Genomic DNA, 25,091 nt, shown 5'->3' with positions numbered 1-25,091 from the left:
AATCCTGTAGCTGGATTAAAGATATCCTTCTATTTTTGGATTGTTTTATCCTGGTGTTTTCAAGGTTGGTTCAATTTGAAAGGATGTGAGTTGGGTGGCTTTTATAAAAAAGGTAAGCTTCTGCTAAGAGACACTCAAAAACCTTTCTCCTGCCCTTTGCAGATCACTGGTTCCTTGCATTAGCTTATGTAAGTTGTGCCTCCTTTATCTAACTTTTGCTCCCATATCCTAGTCCCTTTTCATCTAATTTATAAGTTGCACAAAATATTCATCAGTTTGTAATGGTCCCTGTGATTTCAATATAGATGACTACTCCTCATGCATTAAATAGTGCTCAATAAAACTATGTGTCAATGAAATAAAATGTGACTCTACCAGCGGATTTTAATACTTCAACTATTGCAAATCTTCCCTCTTCCAATGTACTCTGTCTCACTTGTTCCATTACATCACGGAGATGTGCAAAGTGAAAATTGCCTGGTACATTTTCCCTTCTGAAATAGTAATGGAAAATCTTTGAATTGCTGAGATTATTGGAATGTCTATTACCTAAGAGCAGGTGTTGTCAGTGGGACCAGTGGTATGTGTGTGTGTGTGTGTGAGTGCGAAGGGGGGTGGAGTGGGATGGTTTAGTGTCTAATTTATGTAATTAATTTCTATAGCATGAAATCATACTATATATTAGCTAAAAAATTTTGATGTGACTCATGAAGGTTAGGGATCCAGAATACTCTTCCAATGAATATAAAACCATGAAAAATAGGCAGGTTCTATAAATAACTTGGAGGTCATGAGCGCAGCTTGTCAGTACTGGCATATGCAGCATTTTAGAAGAGTGAGTAATGTTCTGTCTTATTTTTAGAATTTATTGACTTCAGTGGAATAAAAGACTATTTAATAACTTTTCTTGTAGGCTGATGGGAAAAGAGAAATCTTTGTTGACTACAGAAGAAACATGAATCTGCACATTTTTTAGTGAGTTTTCTAGTGAGTGAGTGCACATTTTCTAGTGAGTTTAGGTAACCTATGGTTGTTATAGTTGTAAACTTTTATTTAAACAAAGTAATACTAAGTTAAATAATTGTACCATTTTATGCAAATTAAGGGTGTCTTTTCCTTCCCAACATTTTGCCATCCTAATTGCCTAACACCTTAATTCCTTCATACTAAAAATGTAAGGGCACCAGTCTGGGATGCCCAGTGACTCAGCAGAATGAGACAAAAACGTTTATATCAAATCCAAGGTATGATATAAAGATCAAAAGCCTCTCTATCCAGTCCCACAAACATAAATGATATCCCACAGTATTCAAATTACATCCAGGAAAGGAACAGAAATGAGTAGCAGTGAGAAGACTTTTACCGAGGGAGAGCAACAGGTATGACTGGTAGCAAAACCTCCAAAATGACTGAATATAAATCCAAAGTAGTGTCTTAAACAACAATGGGGGCTCCAGAGCTAAAGAAAACAGTCAATTATATAGCTAGTCAACTATATAAATAATTACTTTTTGTACATCTGAGTCAGTGGATATAAATAGGGACCCCAGTACAGACAGAAATATTGACAGAACTTTCTAACAAGTGTTTCAGGTAGAAAAAGAATACTGGCTCTATCTATGAGATTTATAGAAGTATAAGTATCCAACATGGGAGGGTGACCAAAGACTGGATAATGGAAATGGTTATATTGATAAATAGGGGGAAAAAAAGTCTGTGCTCTGAACAGAAATATGAGTGTATTTTCATGAATATCGTCAATATTTTTAAATAGAAGTCTAGGAAGAGGAATTGAGTATGGCTAAGTTTTAGTGAAATGTGGCCAGCCCTACAGTATTTGTCTACTTGGTGGAAGAGAGAAAAATACCATGAACAGGGATTTCAAATGAAGAACTGTCTAGTAACAAATTGTTATTAAATAGAGCTCAAATAACACCATAATCTAGGTCTTTAATCTAAATGGGAAATGTCTCAGTGGTGTACGTGGACTCACCAGCTATTTTTAGAACTCAGAGCAGGGGAAATTTTTTTTTAATCTTGAGACTTCCATTGATCCTGATTTAGTGCTTTGTACTCCAGGGCTCCCAGAGAGAGGTGACACTTAAGAGTGACAAGTAATGACATCATTTCCTGGTGGTGTCATAGTTCTTATTTATTATAACTTTATATCAAGGGTTAGAATGATATATATTAAAAATTCCCTTAAAATCCTGACAAGCTCTATGGAAACCAATGAGCTGTTTTCTATTCCCTATTACAAACCAAATACAGGAGAAAAATAAAAGGCAAACCTCCAGGTATGAGGTTATTACCTAATTTGCATTTCCAATTTTCTTTCGCCTTCAGTATCTCTTACCTCTTTGGTCCACTTCCACCACTCTTCTCTGTCTTGGGCCATCCTCCTCACAGTCAACACTGGACTTAAGCTCTTGGAGGTCTCTGACTTTCCTCTCTACCATTGCTTAGATGGGACCATTTTGCTTTGTATCAATTCAAGCAGAAACTGACTTTTACAGGGTTTTTTTGTTTAAGATTTTATTTATTTATTTGACACACAGAGAGAGATTACAAGTAGGTAGAGGGGCAGGCAGAGAGAGGGGGAAGCAGGCCCCCTGCTGAGCAGAGAGCCTGATTCGGGACTTGATCCCAGGACCCCAAGGTCATGACTTGAGTCGAAGGCAGTGGCTTAACCCACTGAGCCACCCAGGTGCCCCAACAAAGGGAGTTTTAATAACATTTAAGAAGAAGGTATTTTTACATTGACCAAATGTAGGGTTGACCAAAAGCCAATAGTATGGTTGACAGAGTTTGCAAGATCCAGCCTTATTTTCTTGTCTTTTACACTCTTTTGTCGTGACCAGATTAAATTATTTGTATTGCTAGGCTAAGTTTCCCTTTTTATATCCTCCCTTTTTATATAAAGTTCTTGAATTTTTGCTTGTTTGTTGATTTTGTATCAGAATGGCCATTTTGGTTCTGGGCTTTGCTGATCTCCTGGTCTACAATTATCTTTTACTGTTAACTATTATTTCTTACAGTCATCTGACTATTCCTTGACCATCTGGATGGAGAAGGCCCATCCTTATCTGGCCCTTAACAATGCTTTCTGAAGTTCTGAAAGAAACACCCCACACTTATCATTGTTGTGTGACTTTTCTAAATATTATTTGAGTTCTAGAGTCATCGGTCTGGTCTTCTAGTCCAAACAGGTGAATAATCAAACCCTCAGAGGTACTCAGGACTTCAGTACTCAAGCTGGGAGTCACTCCCAGCTTGCAAATCATCCCAGTTTCTGACGTACAGAATGTATGAGCATAATAACATAGCTGTGGTTTTATGTCACTAAGTTTGGAGTGGCTGTCACTCCAAATGGTAACTGAAACAACGGGGGGCAAAAATTTTGGAGTTCCTAACACATATATTGCATTTAGAGCTTTGGGATGAAATTAAAAAAGATCAAAGATCAATGTCTGTGCCCTGAGTAGAGACTGAGTAGAAACAGACTAAGTACATCAGATTTAGAAGGAATAACCATGGAGCTAAAAGAGCATTCTAGGGTCATAAAAGTCCAAGGAAGAGAACTGAGATAGGAAGTGACACATTTTTTGGTAATGAGACTGAGTACATGATTGTCAATTTCCTCCCTTCCATCAGAGCGACTGACTTCAGCTGGTTGGTTTCAATGACTGACTTCAGTAGGAGTGGAGAAAAAAAATCATTGAAGTGGAGAGGTCAAATAAAGAAAACTTCAAACACATTTTGAAATGATATTTAAAATAATTACTTAGACTTCAGATCATTAATGCTCACCACCATATCTTTGAGCTGTCATTTCCATAATCAACGGGCAATCCAAATGATAGCCAGGTACTTCCCAATTTTTCTAGGCCCTTTCCTAAATTTTCTACATATTTCCTCCATAAAAGCACCTTGTGTTTATATTCTCATGGTTACCTTTGACTGCTGCTTCTTCAAGTACCATTTCTGATCTGAGTCATATATGCTTGGATATGGACTCTTCAGTTTACACATTCATTCATACAAACTGAAAAAAATTAGAAGGAAGGTAGAAGAGGAGATTAGATCATAGCAACCAAAACAATTTTGAGTGGAACAGTAGACATCGGACTTGATTAATCCTTTGTCCATTTGATAACCAATGTCTCCAAAATGATCTCTTACCCCAACCACTATCCAGTCTCACACCATCTCTCTCAATCTCTCTCCACCCATTGTCTTGCTTCCTCCTCTTTCCTCCTGGAAAACTCTAGGAACTCCACATTATTTCTCAATTCTGCCGAGCACTTTTCCCTTCAAGGTGTTCAGCAAATGAAATTCCCTTCCACAGGAGGTGGAGTGGTCATGAATAGATAGAAACTTTGTCCTTACTTTTGCTTCATTTTAATGTTTTTATTCCCAGGTTTTTGGTTACTTTACTCAGAAAGTTTTCCTGGTGTATGTTCTGACTTTTGCATATTTGAAAATATTGCTATTTTTGCCTTCATGCATAAGGATAACTTGACTGTTTTAGCATTCTAAAGTCACAGTCATTTTATTTACAACTCTGTGGTTGACACTCCTTTCCTTCTTTCACTTAGTGTCATAGAGAAAAATCTCTGAGGCCGATCTAATTTTGCAAGTAAGTAGATTTTTGCACTGATAATTTTTGAATGTTTTCCCTCATCACTTAAGTTCATTATCTATCCTTTCCTTTGAATTTTCAAAGAATTTTATAAGTTTATCTTCTACTTAACTAATTTTGCTTTTCCAGATATAACAGATTGGGTTAATTTCATCTTTGGTTTATAATTTAGAAGTATGTTTTTTAATCTCTCTCTCTCTCTGGTTTTTTTTTTTTTTTTTTTTTTTTTGGTAAAGGAGATTTTTTTTTTCTAGAATATTTGTGGTGGTCAGAATGATGACCTCCATTCCCAAAGATTTCCAGGCTCTAAACCCTGGAAACCAAACTGAGAATATGTTACTTTATGTGGCAAAAGGTACTTTGTAGGTAATGATTATGTTAAGGATCTTGAGATTTGAGGATCATCCTGGATTATCTGGGTGAGCTCAATTTAATCAAAAGGATCCTTCTAAGAGGAAGCAGGAAGATCAGAGTCAGAGAGAAATATTGAAAGATGCTACTACACTGCTGGCTTTGAAGATGGACCATGGGCCACAAGAGAAGGATTTGGAGGCAGCCTGTAGAAGCTAGAAAATTCATGGATTCTTCCCTTGAGCCTCTAGAAGGAGCAGAGACCTACTGACACCTTGATTATAAAATTTCTAACCTCCAGCCTGGTAAGAGAATACATTTTATTACTGAACTCAAAATTTTGTGGTAGCTTGTTAAACAGAAACAGGATATTACTACATATTACCTTTAATTTCATAGGTAAAAAATCTATCCTTTGATTTTATGGTACTTGTGAATAAAAACATTTTAGAATGGATTTCTGTTTGTTATAATCACTTTATTTTTAAAAGAAGGTAGTTTTGATTTTTCAGAGAAGGAGTGGAGTCTAAATTATAGGATCTCTCTTTAAGTATGGTAATTTTTCTCAGTTTGGTCATCCACAGATGACCTAATCTTATTTTATAAGAAAAATAGTAACAGAAATAGTTTTTGTTGACCTGATATGATTTCCTATTAGTATCTTTCCTGTCTAGATTTAGTGATAAATGAAAAAAGTTACAATGTAATAGTGTAATTCTGATGTCTTCCCAAATATCAAGGTTTCTGGAATAACTCTTACCTCTAACAGAGAAATAAAGTAATTCAAGCTCTGATCCAATGTGAGTGTAGATAATGTAGTTGTTTCCCAAATAATATCTGACGATTCCAAGTTAGTTCTTATACATTTACTGACCTCTGACCATCTATCACTATGAATCATTTAGAGAATAATAACCCAGTAGCTACTGTGATCTTAAAGCGTAGACAGTATCATGTCATTTCTATGTTTAAATTCTTCAGCAGTTCCTCTTTTCACTTAGGAAAAAGATAAAAACGTTTAGCTCACAAACCATAGCATTATTTGTCCTCTGCCTACGTCTCTAGGATCACCCATTGCTGTCGTCTCTTACCATTGTCCTTTTGGGGCCTGAAACACACCTACTTCCTTCCTACTTCAGGACTTGGCATATATCCTTTCCTCCATGAAGTGTTCTTCTTTCCCCTTTCTGCCTCCTAACAACCCTTCATCCTTCAGGTCTCATTTTAAGTGTCATTCCCTCAGAGGTTTCCCATGACCTTGCCTGCCAGTTGGAATGAGCTCCTCCTATTACAGCTTCAAATAGAATCCTATAAATTTGCTCAATGATTATTTAATACTTGTCCCCTCCAAAAGGCTATGACTTTGAGGAAGGCAAGCATTCTGCCTTTTGATACAATCCGTCTCCAGAGCCAAGCTCAAGTACTATCTGAGTAAGTGAACGAATCTGCATTGCTGCTTCTGGCTTCTCCATGGGGACTTCTGGCCATTTCATTTCACCCTCATTTTATTCCATGAATTTGTCTTTGTTCCAGGGCATGAACACCACCCCTCATCTTTGTTTTTCATTCCCTAAGTCAGTGTTAAAGGAAGACTGACACCAGGTTGCAGGTTTACTGGGTTGTTTGTTTTTTTAAACTTCATTTATTCATTCAAAATAGTCACTGAGCAGTTACCCACCAAGCACTATTAGGAATGTTCGGTGGTTCTCTCTTTGTGTGGGGAGTGAGGGGTAATGCTGCCAGCTCCCTACTCCGTGAGGCCTTCAGTACCAATGATATGGTCCAAATGTTTTGCTCCATATGAGTGAAGTTGTGCTCCTGATGAGGCAATGCATGAATTTCACTTTTAACTCTAATACTTCTAAATTTCAAAGGATGGAGGCGTTAATTGACCAGTGTTTCCTTTATTGCATTATAGATACAATGCTCTTTTAAAAGGATGTTTGACATTGATACTCCATGCTCTCCTTCAATATAAATCCATCTGTATAACTTTTAACAGAAATGCCTCCAAGTTTCTTTATGTGGCCAGTATTCATTTTCACTTTCTGGTGTTAACGTAGAATTGTTTTTCCTCTTTCCCTTTTGTAATTGTCATATTGGGCATTGCAATCAGAATTGGAGAGCAGGGAGATAAAAGTCTGCTCTTGTCATACCTTGCCCAGAAGCTTCCAATGATTTCTTCACCAAACTATGGTCTCCATACATTCTCTCTTCTCTGTTATCTATTTATCATTTTATTTTTGTTATGAGTAGGAACTGTCTTCCAGGAAATTATTATGTATATTAAGAACTCAAGAGTATTCAAATGGCATGATATGTCCTGTAATAGATTGTCCAGATAGCTGCAGAGGAAGATTTCATGATGCTAGTAACATTTGCATTTCATAGTTGATCGAGTAGCCTTGTGAAATGAATGAGCACTGTCATGAATACTTCACACTGTTGGTTCACTCCAATATACTGGCATTTGAATGTTCTCCACCCCCATCAAATCAATCCAGCTTTACTAACTTCACTTCCAGGGAATGGGATTTTTGTAGCCTTCTTCTCCATAACTTGGCAGAAGAGAAGAGAGAAAGCTCCCTGAGATATAAAAACGTGCTAGAATTCTTCCATTGTATAAGTGAATTCAAGTAGCCTTGAATGAAACCCAACCACATATGTGTGGAAATATGAAGCACCAGGCATGGATAACATTCAGGTATAAAATGAGATTGCTGTGTAAAAAACACTCTCCTCAAAACGGACTTGTTCTTTTGAACTGAATCATTGTTGAATAATCTTGGAAAGAAGAACTTCGGACACTGGTTAGGGCTGTTTTCCATTAGAGTGACTTCATAGGAGTGGCTTATAAATATCCTCTTAAATACCCTTGATGCCAGACACAGCTAAATAAAGCATGGTCCTTCCAGAACCAAGACCAACGGAATATATTATTAGTTTGTGGTTCCAATTATTATTCTTTCTCACCTACTATAGATCATAAACAAAAAGTAGAATAGACGTAACACTACATTTCATTTTCCACCAAGAAAAGCGAATATCTTTGATTTAATTTTATTATTTTGACCCTTCATATTGAAAAAGAGAATATGTATCCCTTTTAAGTGCTTATATTCTACTGAGTACCTAATTATCTTCCCTTAGAACATTTTAAAAAGCAAATGTGGTAAGGCAGTGGGCATACCATTAATTTCATTTTATAGAGATAACAGGCATGGAGTTTTCTTTGTTGTAGTAGATAAAACATGTCATAAGTCTGCAGTAAAATATTAATCTACTCCTGTCTTTCCTATTCCACATTCTGAGATAACCCAGTGTTATCAGTATCAGAATGGTGTCTATCCTCCACATCTTTTCTATGTTCGTACCAATAAAATTAATACAAACATATACATATATATGTGAAAGTATATGTGAAATATGTGAAAATATCTGAGATAAGATAAGAAATGAACTAAACCTATTATAAAATTACTATAATCAAAAGAATGTGGTATGGGCTGAGGAACAGACCTTTCTCCTACACACCTCTCTAAACTCTGGGTAGCTAACACGCGTGAGCAGGTAGGGTTAGGCTCCTGCTTGAGTTGCCAGGGATTCTCCCATTTTCCGTAGGAGCACGGTCCAGCAGAACTTTCTATGATCATGGAAATCTTCTATAACTGGTTCTGCCCAACAGGTTAGTCACTAACTCCATGCGATCACTCACTGGGCACTTGAAATGTGGCTGGTAAAACTAAGGTACTGAATTTTGAATTGTGTTTAATTTCAATTCATTGAAACGGAAGTGGTCGCAAGTGATTTGTGGCTACTTGATGGGACTGCACAACTCTGTAACTTCAAGCCCAAACTCTTTATTAAGCATTTAAGATCCTCCATAATTTTATCTCAACCTGCGCTCAAAGCCTATAGGACCTAAGAATACAAACTGAGGATGGTAGTGCTGCAGGTATGTGAAAAGCAAGCCTAAAAGCGTGGCTTACGTCACACGTGGGAAAACTGTCCTCACCTCTCCGTTGAATATGTCGTCAACTCTGTTGTTACTGAAAGCACAGCTTCTGCTTAAAAATCATTCAGCCAGTTTCCCTTCCTCTTTCTTCAGCTCATATTTGTGATTACTGCAGTCATATTAGTTAGAAAGAAGGATGTAAAGTGTGAATATAGTCTTGTGGCTAGTTAACCTTTTATGATGTTTGCATTGGGGAATGGACAGCGTGGGGCTAACATGTTGGCTAGCCATATCAGGTTTTACCACATTCAATTGTTTGAGAGATAATTTGGTGCATATTTACTTCCAATTGTTTGGCAGCAGGGCTCTACTAATCAGTATCTCTGGAAAAGAGTTTATGAAGCCTGTTGACATTCTGACAGATGACATTTTAAGTTAATTTTTTGTGTCCTTGACTTTCACTTATATGGACAATCAAGAACTATGACTTGGGGACAATAAGTTGAGACCTTGTAACGGTCTTATATGGAAAGAATGCAAGAGACATAGATATTTGGTATGATTTATATCTGATCACTTTGAGATTCCATTTATCTGAATACTATTATTTTCCAAATCTCTATGTCAGTAACTGCTTAGCTCTCCAGGGATTGTGCGTTTATGAGTGTGAATGGCCTCCTGATTTTTATAAAACAAAAACTAGCTCTTCGTTGGCAGGCAAATCTCTTTTTCTCACATTAAATTACAAAGATTGGATTTTTCTAAATGTTTTGTCTATGCAACATCTTTAACACTTTAATTGATTTGAAATGATCTTGGCCTTGTAAAGTATGCTCACTGAATGGCTGGGTTTTTCTTTTTTGTTTGAACCAGTACAAGCATTTCACAGCACCTGGTTCTTTGAAAAGCAGAACCCAAGCCATACCTACAATGTTGGCACACCGCCAAGAAAGTCCTTTTGTGTGTATGTGTGTGTGTGTGTGTGTGTGTGTGTGTGTGTGTGTGGTGTTTGTGGTGAATCACTCATAGTCTCTGAGATCTATCAAAATAGCCTTGTTTGAAAACCTTGTTTTCCCTATTTTTTCTTCTTCAGATGACTCACGCTTAAGTGCTTCATGTCTAGATTCTCTTTTCTTTCTTGTTTCTCATCGTGTTCATTCAGAAGACGCTCTTTCACTAGTTCCAAAATTTGTATTTCTATATTCTGTCAGTTTTCATCTTGAAACATACACACAGCAATATGCTCTGAATCATAAAATTCTGCATTAAAATCCAACACTTAAGAAAACCCCACATATTCTCAATACAGGTTTACCTGCACTTCTGTTCCCATTTTTATTTATGACAACTTTATTAACATTTTAAACTCATTGCCGCTTGAAACTTTATTTCATCTGTTAGGAAGATTTTGGCTGTAAGAAACATGAAAATCAATGCTAAGAGGCTTAAGCAGTAAAGACACTTAACACTTCACGGAGGAATCTGGAAAGTATGGTGGCTTCAATGTCAGTTGAATGAGTGATTCAGTGAAGGTCTCAACAACTCAGATTCTTCCTTTCTCCTCAGCCATTCTTTTCTTTTAAGTGAGTTTCACTGTGGCATAATTTACATGTAATAAAATTTATAAATCCTAAGTGTACAATTAGATATGTTTTTACAAATGTATACTTATGGAGTCACCACTACAGTCAAGAAATTAAACATTTCTGTCATTCCCAAAAGTTCCACCAGCCCCTTTGTCATCCATCCACCCCTTCAAACCAGTCCCTGGGAATTTCAGTGGAATTATACAATACGTACTCTTTTGTATCTTCTTTCCTTTCTATAACATCAGGCTTTGAGGATCTATTCAGGTTGTTGCTTGTATCAGTAGTTTATTCCTTTGTATTGCTGAGTGATATTCCACTTTTTATTGCTGAGTGATTATCTGTTTACTACTTGATGGGAATTTGAGCTGTTTTCAATTTTTGGCTATCACCTAAGAAGCTGCTATAAATCTCTAAGTTAAGTTTTCATGTAGATACGGTTTACATTTCTCTTGGGTAAGCACCCAGGAACATGACTTCTGGGTCATATGCTAATTTTACATTTGATATGGTAAGAAACTGACAAATTGTTCTCCAACATGAGTTTAACACTTTGGAGCCCCACAAGCGAAGAAAGAGAGTTCTTCTTACCCATATTCTTACCAAAACTTGGTATCTTAACAGGGCTTTTGAAGAGCAAACATTTTTAATTTTGATGAAGTTAAGTTAGGAACTTCTTCTTTTAGGCTTTCAGCTTTTGGGGTACATTCTAATTACAAAAAGTCTAAAGATCACAAAGATTTATAAAATCTAAGAGCATAAAGGGTTTCTCCCAGGTTTTCTTCCAAAAGTTTTATAGTTTTAGCTCTTGCATTTAAATTGAGGTCTATGATCAATTTCAAGTCAAATTTTAATGAGGTGTGAGTTAAGGGTTGATTTTTTTTTCTTTTATTCTTCCTTCCTTTTTTTTGATATGTGAATAAGTATTCTAACCTCATTTGTTGGACATTCTGCCATTTCTGGTGTATTAGATTTGTAATTTGTACCCTCATGGTCATAAAATGACTGCAGAAATTTTAGGCATCACATCCAGAATAATATCCAGAAGAGAACATCTCTTTATAGAAAGTGTCCAGAAAACTTTTCTTTGCCTCTACCTATACTTCACGCATATATACATACACCCAAACCAATCACTGGGAAGGGAATGGTACCATGATGACTCATGTATTCATTTAATAAGAAAATGATGTGTTTTCTCTATTTGCATCATAGGGACTGGGAATACAGTAGTGATTTGCAAACTTCAGAAATGTTGCCTGTTCTCATGGAACATACAATTTGCTAAGGAAGACTATTTGTCTATTTTCTAAATAAATAAGTTACTTGTATAATATGTTGTTGTACAATGCTAAGTACTAGGAGGAAAAAGGAAAGGGGGTTCTAAAGTATTGTGGGTGGGTTAGAATTTGAGATTGGGTGGTTAAAAAAGTTCTCCTCAAGTTGACTTTTGAATAAAGACCTGAAGAAAGTGATAGCATAGTCCATACAGATACAGACTGAAGAATGGTCCAGGCAAAAGGAAAAGCGCAGAAGTCCCGAGAACAGCAAGGAGACCACGGTGGTTGGAGGGAGTAGTAGGAAATGGGGGAGGTACAGAACATGTTGATCATTACAGATAAGTCATTCTCAACCAGGAACAACTCTGACATTTATAAAATCTGGAAATGGTTGATTTTGGCCATCATAACTGGCTGGGAAGGGACTGCTGGGGAGGCCGGATAGATGTTAAATCTCCTGTAATGCTAAATATCCTACGGGAGGTAGACCACCTCTGGACCCTCCTCCCCCTCTCAATAAAGGATCATCTGGCTCAAATGTCAATATGGCCAAGGTTAAAAAACACCATTTTAAGTTATAGTAAGGATTAGCTTTTATTAAATGACTCAAAATGACACTAAAGTGTTTTCAATAGAGGAATGATCTAATTTAAGCTCCTAAAAAGATCATTTAGCTGTTTTCCATGAATAGACTAAAGGGCCTGGAAGGGTAGAAAATAAGACAGCATTTAGGAGGGTACTATAATTATCCAGGAAAGCCATGATGGTTATTGGACCAGGATGGTGGCAGTAGGGATGGGGAGGGCGGATGGATTCTAGATATAGTTTGAAGATTTGAAGGCTAATAGATTTTGCCAACTACCCTAGACTAAATATTTGTGTGCCTTCAACATTTCTATCTTGAAACCTTATCCCCAATGTGATAGTCTGAGGAGATGGGACCTTCGGAAGTGATTAGGTCATAACCTTTCCAGACTTCAGAAGTGTGAAAAATAAATCTCTGTTGTTTATGAGCCACCCAGTCTATGGTATTTTGTTATAGTGGCCTGAATAAAGACACAAATGTACTCCATATATAGGTATGAAGCCCGGAGCCATGTGTGACCCCACAGGAGTAATCTGTTGTAGTTGGTGCTGGAGCTGCATCTTCCCAAAGAAATTAACCTGGGGAAGTGGGTAGAAACCTGAACAAATTTGGATGGAAGAAAGAATGTCCATATGGATGTTTGGCTAGGCAACCAATAGCATCTGTCACATATCCATTTTACGGAAATAAGAATGGACATTGTTGGATTAATGAATCACTACCTTAAATGATGCCATTATTCTACACATAGACTACTGAACTTCTTTAAAAAGGCTTTTATTTATTTGTTTAAAGATTTTATTTATTTATTTATTTGAGAGAGAGCATGAGTGAGCAAGCAAGAGAGAGAGCGCGCATCTGCATGCAGATGAGCCAGGGGAGGGGGCAGAAGGAGAAGAGGCTCCCTGCTGTGCAGGGATATTTTTCCCCACTCCCCGGACTCCATCCTGGGGATCATGATCTGAACAGAAGGCAGCCGTCTAGTCTACAGAGCCACCGGAGTGCCCCTAAAAAGGCTTTTATATCCACAGCACCAAGTGCTTTAGAAATGTTTTCTCACGCCGTCTTTCATTTAGTGACAGATGTAGGAACTCCTAAAACCTTATTCCATCAAACTCATTAAAGGACTTTGATTTTCCTTTCATTTTGCATTCCAAGTATTTACTGTCTTCCTACATAGGATGTTGCTATATTTAATTATTGCTTTTGGAACATTTGTTTTGTCTACCTGAAAATATTAGAAGCTCGCTATGAGTATTATGTGTTAGAAAACCACGTAATAAATTTCTCTCACGTATCATCGTAATCTTTTAACTAATAACCTGCTGAAGAGCTTCCCTTTGACCAAATTCTGCTCAGGCTTCCCAGAACTCTTTTCAGCGAGGCATGGCTATTGACGTCCATGTCCTCTCCACGTTGTCAAGTTTCAGTAAGAATCCTGCTACGTTAGGTTAGCCCAAATCCCCTCTGTATCTAGTGCAGTTCGTCATCCTTCGCCATCCCCCAGGCGAATTCTGATCACCTGGCCCTGTCTTCAGCAAGATTTCTGTTAACTCAGTTTAGCCAGAACATTCCCCATATCTCTGACATTTCTTCTCAATGATTTTCCATCCACGGACCCCCACCCCTTGGCTATAAAGTCCCACTTTTCTTTGCTGTCTTTGGCATTGAATGCAGATTTCTCCTACTGCAACAGTTTGGAATAAAGTTTTCTTTACCATTTTAACGAGTGTTGTTATAAATTTTTCTCTAACCTACTTTATAACCTAAGTAACTGCGGTTATTTCCAGGTCACAGACAGACAAATGGACGTTTTGTGAAGTAATTACGTTTAGTCAAGATTACCCAACCAGTAATCAAACAGGGCTGGGGCCAGCCCGTGTCTGAGAACCGGAACAAGGCTGTCCCAGGCCTCGGGGCTCGCACCAGGCTTCTTGCCCCGGGAGGGCCCGACTCGTGGGACAGTAAAGACGCGCCCGCTGAGGTGGAAACCTGGGGGACTGGGAGAGGGCGGGAGACCACAAATTCCTCCTACGCACATGCAGGGCAGTGGTCTGGGGCTCGTTGTCCAGACTCTGCAGGGCCAGGGCGAGTGTGCGGCAAACACAGCCCCTTTCCCGGTTGAGACCCGCTCGCTCGTCCCCGGGCGTCTCGGGCGCGCGGGCAAGGCCGCCCGGCGGTCGCGCTGACGCTTCGCGGGCCTTAGGCCTGCGTTTCCGGCCGGAACCTGACGGCGCCGGTGCGGGGCGTCCGCCTGGGCCCTTCCGAGGGCCGGCTCGGGCGGGGCCCGCCTCCCCGCGGGATTGGAGGCCCGCGGCCCCGCCCGGCCCCCAGAGCCCGCGGGAGACGCCTTGCGCGGCCCGGCGGCGGGGGAAGCCCGGGGCCGGTCGTGGGCGTCGGGCCGAGCGGTCTTCTGCGCCCCGCTCTCCGCCTGCCCCGCCGCGCCGCGGGAGGAGCTGCCGTCGGAGTGAGCGCCGGAGCCTCCCAGCCGAGGCAGGCCCGGCTTTCGCGGTTGGTCGCGCACTTTTTCCTAACTCGGAGCGAGAAGCGGCGGCCCCTCCCGCTCGCGTTCGCCCGGAGCGCGGCCGGGACGTGTTAGGCGCGGGAGGGGGTCGGGTTCCGCGTTCCGCCGGTGCAGGGAGAGCCGGGGGCGGGAAGGAAGTGCAGACGCCGGCGGGCTTCGCGGCGGGTCGGGCCGGGGCCGCCGAGAGGAGAGTCCCGGGCAGGCGGGGGGTGGGCCGCACGGTGCCCCCCGCCCTGCCACGACCCGCCCGAGCCCGGGCCTGGCACGTGTTCAGGCCTCTGGACGCCGGTTTGTCCCCGGCAACTCAGGTTGAGCGATTTGCATCGTAGCCCTGGGAGGAACCCCAAAGCAGAGGGGCACCCTGCTGGGGCCGGCCTTGGGAGGAGGCCGCCGCTGGCCCCTGGGAACCCCGCCCAGGATGTGCAGTTTCTGCTCTCAAGTTCTGATGCACCGGACTTCCCTCCGAAACTGGGTTTATGCCCTGCTGCAGAGTTCTTCTTCTTCTTCGTCTTCTTTTCTTAATTTTATTTATTTGACAGACAGAGATCACAAGTAGGCAGGGAGGCAGCCAGAGAAAGGAAGGAAGCAGGCTCCCTGCCGAGGAGAAAGCCTGATGTGGGGCTCGATCCCAGGACCCTGGGATTATGACCTGAGCCAAAGGCAGAGGCTTTAACCCACTGAGCCACCCAGGTGCCCCTCCAGGGTTGCTTTGGGTTTTAAGTCCGCAGATACGTTTTGGACACCAGTACGAATAAAGTATTGGCCAAGGGGAACCACCAGAAAACTACTTGAGGCGTAGTTCGCCGTGTAAATTCCCTGCTTCCCTGGTGGCTGTGTTAGGAGGGCAGGTGACTATGGTTAAAGGTTTCTGCTGTGTGTTCGTTTGCTCTGAGACGCTGATGCTAAGTGAAAGAGAGCAGAACATTGGGTTAAAGTCAGTGAAAGAGGGAAGCCTTATTAAAAGGAACAGAAACTTTCTCATTCAGAAAATGGAAAAGATTATACAGCGAAAACTTTACATTAACTTTCAAAGCATTCACCAGTTAATTTTTTTTTTTTTTAATACTTAGAGGATTGTAATTACCTTCACGTGTAGATCACTTTCAGGAAGATACGCTGCATCTGTGTGTGTTTCCATGTGCAATTTTCTCTTCCAACTAAAAGTCTTTCATTGTGAAATCCACAAACCTTATACACATGTAATTGATTCATCTCTAAAGCGGGGCAGTTTGCCGTTTGGTGAGGGTGGGGAAGAAACAGGGGATAGAGAAACAGAAAGACAGGATCTAAAGAAACAAAGACTAGTGTGCTACCCCTGAAACTGCCCTGTGGCCTTGTGCTCTGAGAAGTTATGTATCCATGAAAATTCCGGGCTTCCTTAACAAATATTTCCTGAGTACCTGCTCTTTGTCTGTGATGTGACTCGCTGGCTTGGTGATATTTGTTGCCATTGTCCATGTTTTCCTAATCCAAAACTGTATTCTCTCCTAGTGACCAAAGACCTCATCTTTGATGCTTAACATTCTCATTGAAAGGAGTATTTGCATGTATATGAAATTTATTTTCTCTTTGTCATTGGGAATTGTAAACTCATCTCTTAGGATATATTCTGTACTGTTAGTGGGTATTATAGACTCCCCTAAATGAATTTTGGACATGTTAATGAAGTTCACAAGATTTGTTGTTTTTTAATATCAATCTTTCTTGGATTTCAGCATTGTAACCTATGTGAGATTCCGATTTGAATGTAGTGTGTGGGCTTTCCCAAGTCCAGCTGATCTCATAACCCTAGTTTGTAGGAACCTGGGAAAGTGCCCTGTGGAAGACATTTTGAGAAATGTCTTTTAATTGGAATTTTTGTTGTTTTTATTTTTAATTACTTATCTCAACCTTTCTGCCAACAGAAGTGATGCCACCAAGAAGAAATGAGAAATACGGACTTCCTGTTCCACTTCCAGAAGGCAAGGTTCTGGATGATATGGAAGGAAAACAATGGATGCTGGGCAGAATGATTGGCTCTGGAGGATTTGGATTGATATATTTAGGTAAAGTATAAGTTACCAAATATTCTTGTATATGTGACTGCAACTGGGATCATTTAGTATTTTGAAAATTGAAACTTTGAATTACAATAGAATTCATAAATGTACTTTATTAAGTAAATGAGGATCATTAAAGTTTACCAGAATGTCTGGTTTAAGCCATGTTTGACCCCACTCCTTGCTGTGCATGACTTCTGGAAGTCCTTCCAGAACCTAGTTACAAAGTCCACCAGACAAATGCTAGTGTTCTTTTTTGAGTGTGTCTTTTCCTGGAAACATTGCTTTTTATAGCTCAGAAACCACACTTTATAAATCCAGACACTCTGTGAATCTTTATCATTAATATTTAAGTAATAGAGGGTTGTGGTCATTTCATAACTAGGCTTCACTAGAGAATTGAGTTTTAATACCTCAAGGCGTCTGTTGTATGGAATGAAAGAACTTCTCTCCTGTGCATCTAGATGGTACTAGTTATTTGCTATCCTTCATAAATGGGAAAATAGACACAGAAACAAAAAATTATTTTTTGTGTTCTTTGGTATAGGTAAGGAATTCTAGTTGAATATATTTTTACACTACATTTTAAAAGGTTTAAATTACACTGAATTTAAAAGGATCTTTCAGGGCTACCTTACAACCGTAGTTTAATGATCAGAACTATCCATTACATGCCTGGATTTAATGAATAAAATAAGATAAATATTAGTGATTAAAAAAAAATTACCCTCAAGGATAAATTCTCCTAAATGGATTGACTCATTACATCTGTTCTTATAGGAGTTTAAGAAGCTGGTAAAAGACCTCCACTGGGGGAATTTTGGATTCCTCCCTCATTAAACATTTCAGACAGTAGGGAAGGAAAGACTTTCCCTCTACTCTTCCTAGGTTCGAGAGCTGGATTTATAAAATTAACTGACAGCAGGAGAAAAGCTACACGAAATTACTAATTTTTGATGTTATATGCATGGGGATATCACAGAGAAAAAAAAGTGAATACCCCAAAAAGCAGTGAGATTTGAGAATCTATATACTGTCTTAATAGGGGAAAGGGACAGGGGATGGAGGTCATTTAAAGGGCAGTAGATGATCTTTAGGAAAGATGAATGGGCCTTTAGGAGTATTGGTGGGGGATTTGATAGTTTGTGACAAAGCTTATCTGGGAGTGGTGTTAATTTCTCATCTCTTGTGATAAGAGTAGGTTTTTCTGGTTGATGAAACTTCCCTGGAGGGAACTTATAACAGTTGAGTCTTTTTTGGAGGATCTGTCTTCATGTAAATAAAGGGAGTTCAGAGAAAGCCTTTCCCTGTACTTCTTCCTCCTTGCACCCTCAGCCCCAAATAATCCTTATGCCGAAGAGGCATAGTTTAGAGTGGCGTATTTCACCACAGTTCACAAACATGTTTCATGGATCATGATGAATAAAGCTCCTTTTTTGATATAATTGTCATTTTTTTTAAAAGATTTTATTTATTTACCTGAGAGAGAGAGAGAAAGAGCGAAAGAGCATAACAGGGGAGAGGGTCAGAGGGAGAAGCCGACTCCTTGCTGAGCAGGGAACCCGATGTGGGACTTCCCCAGGACTCCAGGATCACGACCGGAGCTGAAGGCAGTTGCTTAACCGACTGAGCCACCCAGGTGACCCGTAATTGTCATTTTGAACAAAGGAATGAAATTCAGTAAAAAGAGAACTCCTTATTAATCATCTCAGGATCTAATCAAGTTGGGAAGATGAGACCAACACACACAAAATTGTATGGCTTAGAGAAAAGTTTCCTCCTCGAATGAGTTTGAACTTGCTCGAAAATTGCTGTGATTCTGAGTAGTAGGTCGAGAGTGCCATAAGCCGCACTGTTCAGGAGAAAGGTTATGCAAGCCACTTATGTAATTGAAAGTTTTTAAGAGCAACATTTAAAAAAGTTTAAAAAAAAAGGTGAAATTTATTTCAATTATATATATTATTTAATCCAGTATATCTAAAATATTATTCCAATATGTTATCGGTATTAAAAAAAATTATTTTAGTTACAGTCTTTAAAATCCAGGATTTACCCAGTCACATTTCAAGAGCTCAATGGCTACATAGAGCTAGTGGCTACCATGTTAGATGGTACAGGTAAAGACCATAAAAGTATATGTGGAGTCCACAGAGAGTAGATTTCCCCACAGAATAAGTGTGGACTGAGACTCTGAATTAGAGAGTTCTCTTGTATAGCAAAGAGCTGAGATCTCTGGTATACTGTCTTGACTCGACGTCAGAGATAGGAAGTTGGATAAATTTTTGTTGTCACTGAGCTATAGCCTTGGAGCTCAAGGCTTTTTATTTACCTTTTTGATTATACTTTTAGATTTCTGATTGAATTATTTGAGTAATTTCAAAGAAATACAGAAAAGCATAGATTATAAGGCTCTTATTTCTTTTCTTTTTTAAAAAATGGAAATACATAAAATGTTAATATGTATTTAAATTTAAGTGTATTTTAAAAATTAAGTATAGGCCTATACACATATTCATACATTCACTTGTGTGGTTCCTGTTTTGAAAAAGAAATATGCTCATGGGGCACCTGGGTGGCTCAGTGGGATAAAGCCTCTGCGTTCGGCTCAGGTCCTGATCTCAGGGTCCTGGGATCCAACCCCGCATCTGGCTCTCTGCTCAGGAGAGGCCTGCTTCCCCCTCTCTCTCTGCCTGCCTCTCTGCCTACTCGTGATCTCTCTCTGTCAAATAAATAAAGTATTTAAAAAAGAAGAAAAAAGAAATGTGCTCAGGCATGTGATCTATTTGTCCCTATTTAAAAATAAAGTCTTTGCTGCTTTTAGTCTAAATATATGTCATGTATCATTTACTTATTTTTTCTTACTACCAAAATAATATTTGTTTTACAACGATTTTGATTTTAAATGTATTTATTTATTTTAGAGAGGAGAGAGAGAGAGAGAGAGAACATGAACCAGAGGGGAAGAGAGAGAGGGAGAGAGAATCTTAAGCAGACTCCACGCTGAGCATGGAGCTCAACACCGAACTAGATCTCATGACCCTGACATGATGACCTGAGCCAAGACTCAGAGTCCTATGCTTAACTGACTGTGCCACCCAGGTGCCTCTGTTTAAAAAACATTTTTTAAGACTCCATATATTATACTGGACCCTCTACTACCTGAATGTTAAAACCTGGATCCTGGGAATGCTAGCAAGCCCACACCACTGGGGAAAGATTTGAAGAAATGTTTAGCTATTTTGAGGTAGAGGCTCCATACTTCAGAATATATAATAAAACTGTGTGTTCCAGACATTGTCAGTTGCCATGTAGAGTGGCATTTGTGAATCATAGGAGCAGCTCTTTAATGAGATACCATCAGCGATCAGTTAATTCAACTTAGTTTTTACTGATTATTTTCAAAGCCATCTAAGCAAATGCATATGAAATTGTGTCATATTTTTGCACTTTACCAGGTTTCTCATCATTTCCTGTATATAAGTGAAGAAATGTAGGTTTTCCTTAACAACACCTTTGTGTCCAGCTACCTCCTTTCCAGATGTCCTTTGTAGATATACTGTTTAGGCAGACACTTCCTCAGGGTTTGTTGCCTGAGGCTGGGAAGAAACTGGCCACCTTGTTTAATTCATTGTGCATGTCCAGCTGTCTTCTAGCTTTGAGATCAGGAGTCATCAGCTGAGAGTCAAGGGGAAGGGATGGGAATTTTGCTATTTGCTTTGGACTTGGACAAATGTGCCTATGGCATTAATAGAAATAGTTATAAGAGGGAAAAGAAAGGTCTGAATGCAAGAGCAAAGCCAAGGTTCTTTCTTTGTATATGAAAAGAATCAGGGGAGGAAACTGGTTCAGGGAATGGAAGAATTGTGGTCATTTTAGTATCAGCTAAGTGAAAAAGTTTCTGAACTTCCAGGGAAGGAGAGGGAACGGAGTCTGAATTCTTCTTTACTGTGAGGTGTGACACAGAAGCAAGCAAAAGAAGGGAGAATTATATAAATGAAGACGTGGGTTTTGATGTTAGGCAAATCTGGATTGAATTCTGACATAAGACATTTAGAAACTGCGTGCCTTCCACCTAGTCACAAGACTTTATTTCTGTTTTGTATCACTGAGATAGTAATAATTGTGAGGATTAAATGAAGTAATGTTTTTAAAGAACTTGGAGCTTAGTAAGCCCTTAAATATAATTTATTTTTTTATTTAGAAACTTCTATCCTCATGGGTTACCTGAATCCCAGGTTCAGTATCTGTTGCCACAGGGGATTAGGAGGTGACAAGGACACCCACTGGAGAGATTTTCCATTTATCCTGCCACGGATTGTCATAGATTTAGCTACTGATGTCGTAAACTAACAACATCGAGAATGCCATTGGAAGACTATGACATTTTACTTACTGACCTAAAAATTTTACCCCTAAAATTTATAATAGTAGCCTTGGTGACATAGTAAAAAGTTCTCATTTAAGTTGAATTTCATAATTTCAGATAGGGAAGATACTGGGTTTCAGAAATTAGTCAAAACAAATCCAGAAAAACAAAGTTATAGGTAATAAACTTAAGCTGAATTCCTTTGAAGGCTTATATGAGTAAAAACAAAAATGATTTATCTGCAGAAGTTTTAGTTTTTTAAAGTGGGGCATAGCGATGACCAGGTAGCATCTTTGGAATGTCAAGCACAGAGTAGATATTCGGTAGTTATTTGCCTGAGAGATTGAGACTGAGGTTGGGATATTCAACCTACACAAGCCTGTCTTCTTTATTCCCTTCCATAATTACAGACGTCACCCCTTAATTCCAGCCTGTAATTTTACAGAGGTACTATTAGTTTCAAGAAAAGCCCAGACAATTATTATGTCATCTGGTAGAATCTATATGTGCTTTTTTGCCATAAATCAATAGCATTATTTTTTTATAAAGAGTAACACATTATTATAACTAAAATTAAACTCTGGGGAGGCCTTAAGATCAAATCACTTATCCATGGATAAATGTATATACATTACTAGGTGATGGTCATACATTTTTTGGGTCATGTTTTCAGCTTAGCTCTATTTTACTTTAGAAACATAGAAGACTTTTTTCTTTTTCTTTTTCTTTTTTTTTTTTTTTTTTGAGGGGAGTGAAGAACCAGAGTAGCCTGAGTAGGATTTTTAGAAGTTATCAAAGTTTAGCTCACTTTGTGATAAGAAAACAGACTTCTATTTTTGAAGAAATAGTAAAGATAATTTATGCATGTGTAGTTTTTACTTACTTTTTTGTCCGTAGTAATAGATTCATTGTGAAGGTATGTAGAATAATGTTCAGAAGAGTCCAATGATAATGCAACAGAGTGGAGTTATTGGAATGCTTAGTGCTTTATTATATGTCGCTATATTAAGGGTTATTTTGGCAGTGTCTTCTAGAGAAGGCTTTGGGATAAGCAGTTAGTCTTCTCTGATGCAACGCAGCGTTATGGTGCCACTAGGATTGTAACTAGAAAATTTTGCAAACAATACTGTGGGGGGTAAAAAGAAGAAGGAAATAAACAGGAACACTGGAAACATGGTATAGAAACAAAGTAGTTATCAGATGAAGGTGTGGAGAGAGATACAAGAGGAAAGAATCGCTGGGGGATTTGTTAGACCTTTACACAAGAAATAAGAGTCTGTAGGAGACGTATTTTAATTTTGTATTTGCTGTCCATAGGCTATCAATTTTGAATTTTTAGAGAAAGAGGAGTGTTTATGTGCCTATCTAAATCAGGAAATCTAAATATTTACAGAGGTTTGGGTTCTTTGTATGAAAAGAGAGAGTTCTTCTAAGGCTTAGCTTTTGCTTTTTCATTTTGTTAAGTGTCTGATCTTCTTTTTATCATATATTATGGTTCTTCATTTTCAGCATTTTTACTGTCAAACTCTTGTGCCTTCAGGGAAGGTTTACAAACTGCTGCATTCTTCATTGATTTATATATTATGCTTCTTCTACGGCACCTGTTACTATCTTGTAACTGTTTATAGTGGTCAAGGTTTTAAAATTTGAAACCTATTGCTATAGGGAAATTTCTTCGTCATGAAATGAGCTCACCTCTATTGCCACACAATAAAAGAATCCTCAGCTTTTGAGAGCTTCTGGCTTCCTTATGAAATATGGATAGATTTTGCTTCTGAAGTGTTTTGTTTTTTTTTTTTCCTTTCGACATGGAAGAAGAGGAATAAATAGTAGATATGGTCTTTCTTTTAAGAGACAGGAATATCCATGTTTATAAAATACAGGAGAGGAAAATGAAACTCTGAAGCTTTAAGAGTGAGAATCCACTAGAAAACAGTTATGGGATGATGAAAATTTGTCCACCTTTCACACTTAACGATACAGAAGTGTTTATGGATTTTAGTACTGCTTAGGTTCTTGGTTTTGCAGTTAATCCTTCTTCAGAACGTTTGTCCCTTATAACTCCCGTACATGGACCTACAATACTCTACACGAAGAAGTGTTTTAGGAGAAAAGACAGAAGACCCGGCAATTATTTCAAGACAATTGTCGAAGGTGTCCACTGTTTCTTTGAAAAGGATGGACTTCAGTCCGTTAGACTTCGCTGCAATGTCTCCAATCAAGTAATCCTTGAGGAAAATGCTTCTGTAGAAAGACATCCATTGAAGGCCAGAAACATCTACAGATGCAATGTGATCCCAAGCAATGAAGCATGTGGCCCTTCATTGGCATTATCTGATAACAGGAGGGTCTTCTGGCAGAAGAGCTGACTTTTGCTGCGTTCTGCATGCTGCCCCTCCAAACCCATCTTTGATTGGCACCTATGCCCTATTGAAACTGGCATCACACCTTCTGAATGGGCACAGTGCCAGGCTAGCAGATGGGTATGGGCAAAAGCATGCCAGAAACCCAGTATGTGCATCAAGTTTAAGTATTAGGGGCCCAAACTCTCATCCAGGGATATAAAAACTGCAGTCTGTTGAGAGCTTTTTGTGCTTAAGGTTAAAGGACATGCCATTTCCACTCCAGCTTAGAGGTTGATTAATTTTGAAAGTCAAACAGGAGCTCCCGTGGCTGTGTCAGCCACAATTCTATCTTTGGTGCATGAGAATGACTACTTCATGTAGGGAAGCGAAAGTATTGTAATGAAGTTTCCAATGAGAGTTTCTCTCCTGCAAGTGCCTCCAGCACCGAAGCAGCATGCATTCAGTGCAGATGAATATTTCTATTCTCCAGCAGAGCCAGGTGCAATCAAAGCCAGATCTTCAACCTGCTGCAGTAAAGAACCCTAAATTTAGAAAGGGCAGGCAAAGTTTGGAAGAACTCCTTGGTGGCAGCTCTCACCGTGAGCTGATGAAGCTTCACGCAAGTGTCTAAAGGAGATGAAGGAAGAAGTCCAAACAAAAAACCTTCGGAATACTTGGGCCTGAAACCCAGAGATCTTTAGCAAACCCAAGGAAAAAGTTTAGTCCTTTATCCTCAATGCAGAAATTCTCCTGAATTTTATATCAATAAAAACTTAGTTTACCAAAATGTTAGAATCAACTTAATGCATAAGTAACAAAGTTTTCTATTCTAACATTTATTTCATTGCATGTCTATCATGTATATAAACTTCACTTCTTGAATAATGGATTTTGCATAAAATTGAGTTCGAAATATCATATTCCTTATGATCGTCTCACACCAACTACAGAACTGGGCAAAAAAAAGTGGGGGGGGCCATCATTCCTTGTGATCACTTTAGTCCTCTTCCCTAAATGCTCTTAAATTTACAGGAATGCCTCTAAGGCCAGCTGTGGCCAAGAGAAGCTTTTCCTAATCGCCTTATCGCCATTGCTTTTTCTTTTCCACTGTGTAAACTTTATCTATGGAACAGATTCCATGAGACCGTTGTGAATACTTCAACGTATTCAAAACATATAACTGCCACAAATTAAACTACTAAAACTAAAGCTGGTGCGTTGTAACTGCCAAGGAAAGCTGGCACGTCCCTCTGTCAGACTGCGGGAGAGTGTGCCATACAGTCCTCAGAAAACACAATTCATCCAGAAGCACTCTTGTCACTTGCTCTGATATTAAAACAGAGAAAGTGACATTAATTAAAGAAGTGACACGAGCCAACAAAGGCAATGAAATTCTAAGCTTTGGCTCATGTGCAGA

General features: G+C 39.1%; 1 protein-coding gene across 4 annotated transcripts in view; it reads left to right on the top strand.

Annotated features, from left to right (window-relative positions):
- The first annotated feature begins 14,747 nt into the window (after nucleotides 1–14,747).
- The window catches only part of VRK2 (VRK serine/threonine kinase 2), a 119,033-nt gene continuing 108,689 nt past the window's right edge, over nucleotides 14,748–25,091 (top strand). For 2 of the 4 annotated variants that reach the window (XM_045979377.1, XM_045979380.1), the window contains exons 1-2: nucleotides 14,748–14,911; nucleotides 16,829–16,969. In XM_045979377.1, coding sequence (XP_045835333.1) covers nucleotides 16,834–16,969 — 136 coding nt within the window. In that variant the 5' untranslated portion in view covers nucleotides 14,748–14,911; nucleotides 16,829–16,833. Of the gene's footprint in view, nucleotides 14,912–15,185; nucleotides 15,397–16,828; nucleotides 16,970–25,091 lie in introns of those variants that run through there. The other 2 variants (XM_045979378.1, XM_045979379.1) reach the window with 2 other exon arrangements.

Source organism: Meles meles, chromosome 15 (assembly GCF_922984935.1).
Source record: "Meles meles chromosome 15, mMelMel3.1 paternal haplotype, whole genome shotgun sequence".
Taxonomy (NCBI): Eukaryota; Metazoa; Chordata; class Mammalia; order Carnivora; family Mustelidae; genus Meles; species Meles meles.
The sequence above is the reverse complement of the archived record's forward strand: the minus strand, read 5'-3'. Positions and strand labels throughout refer to the sequence as shown.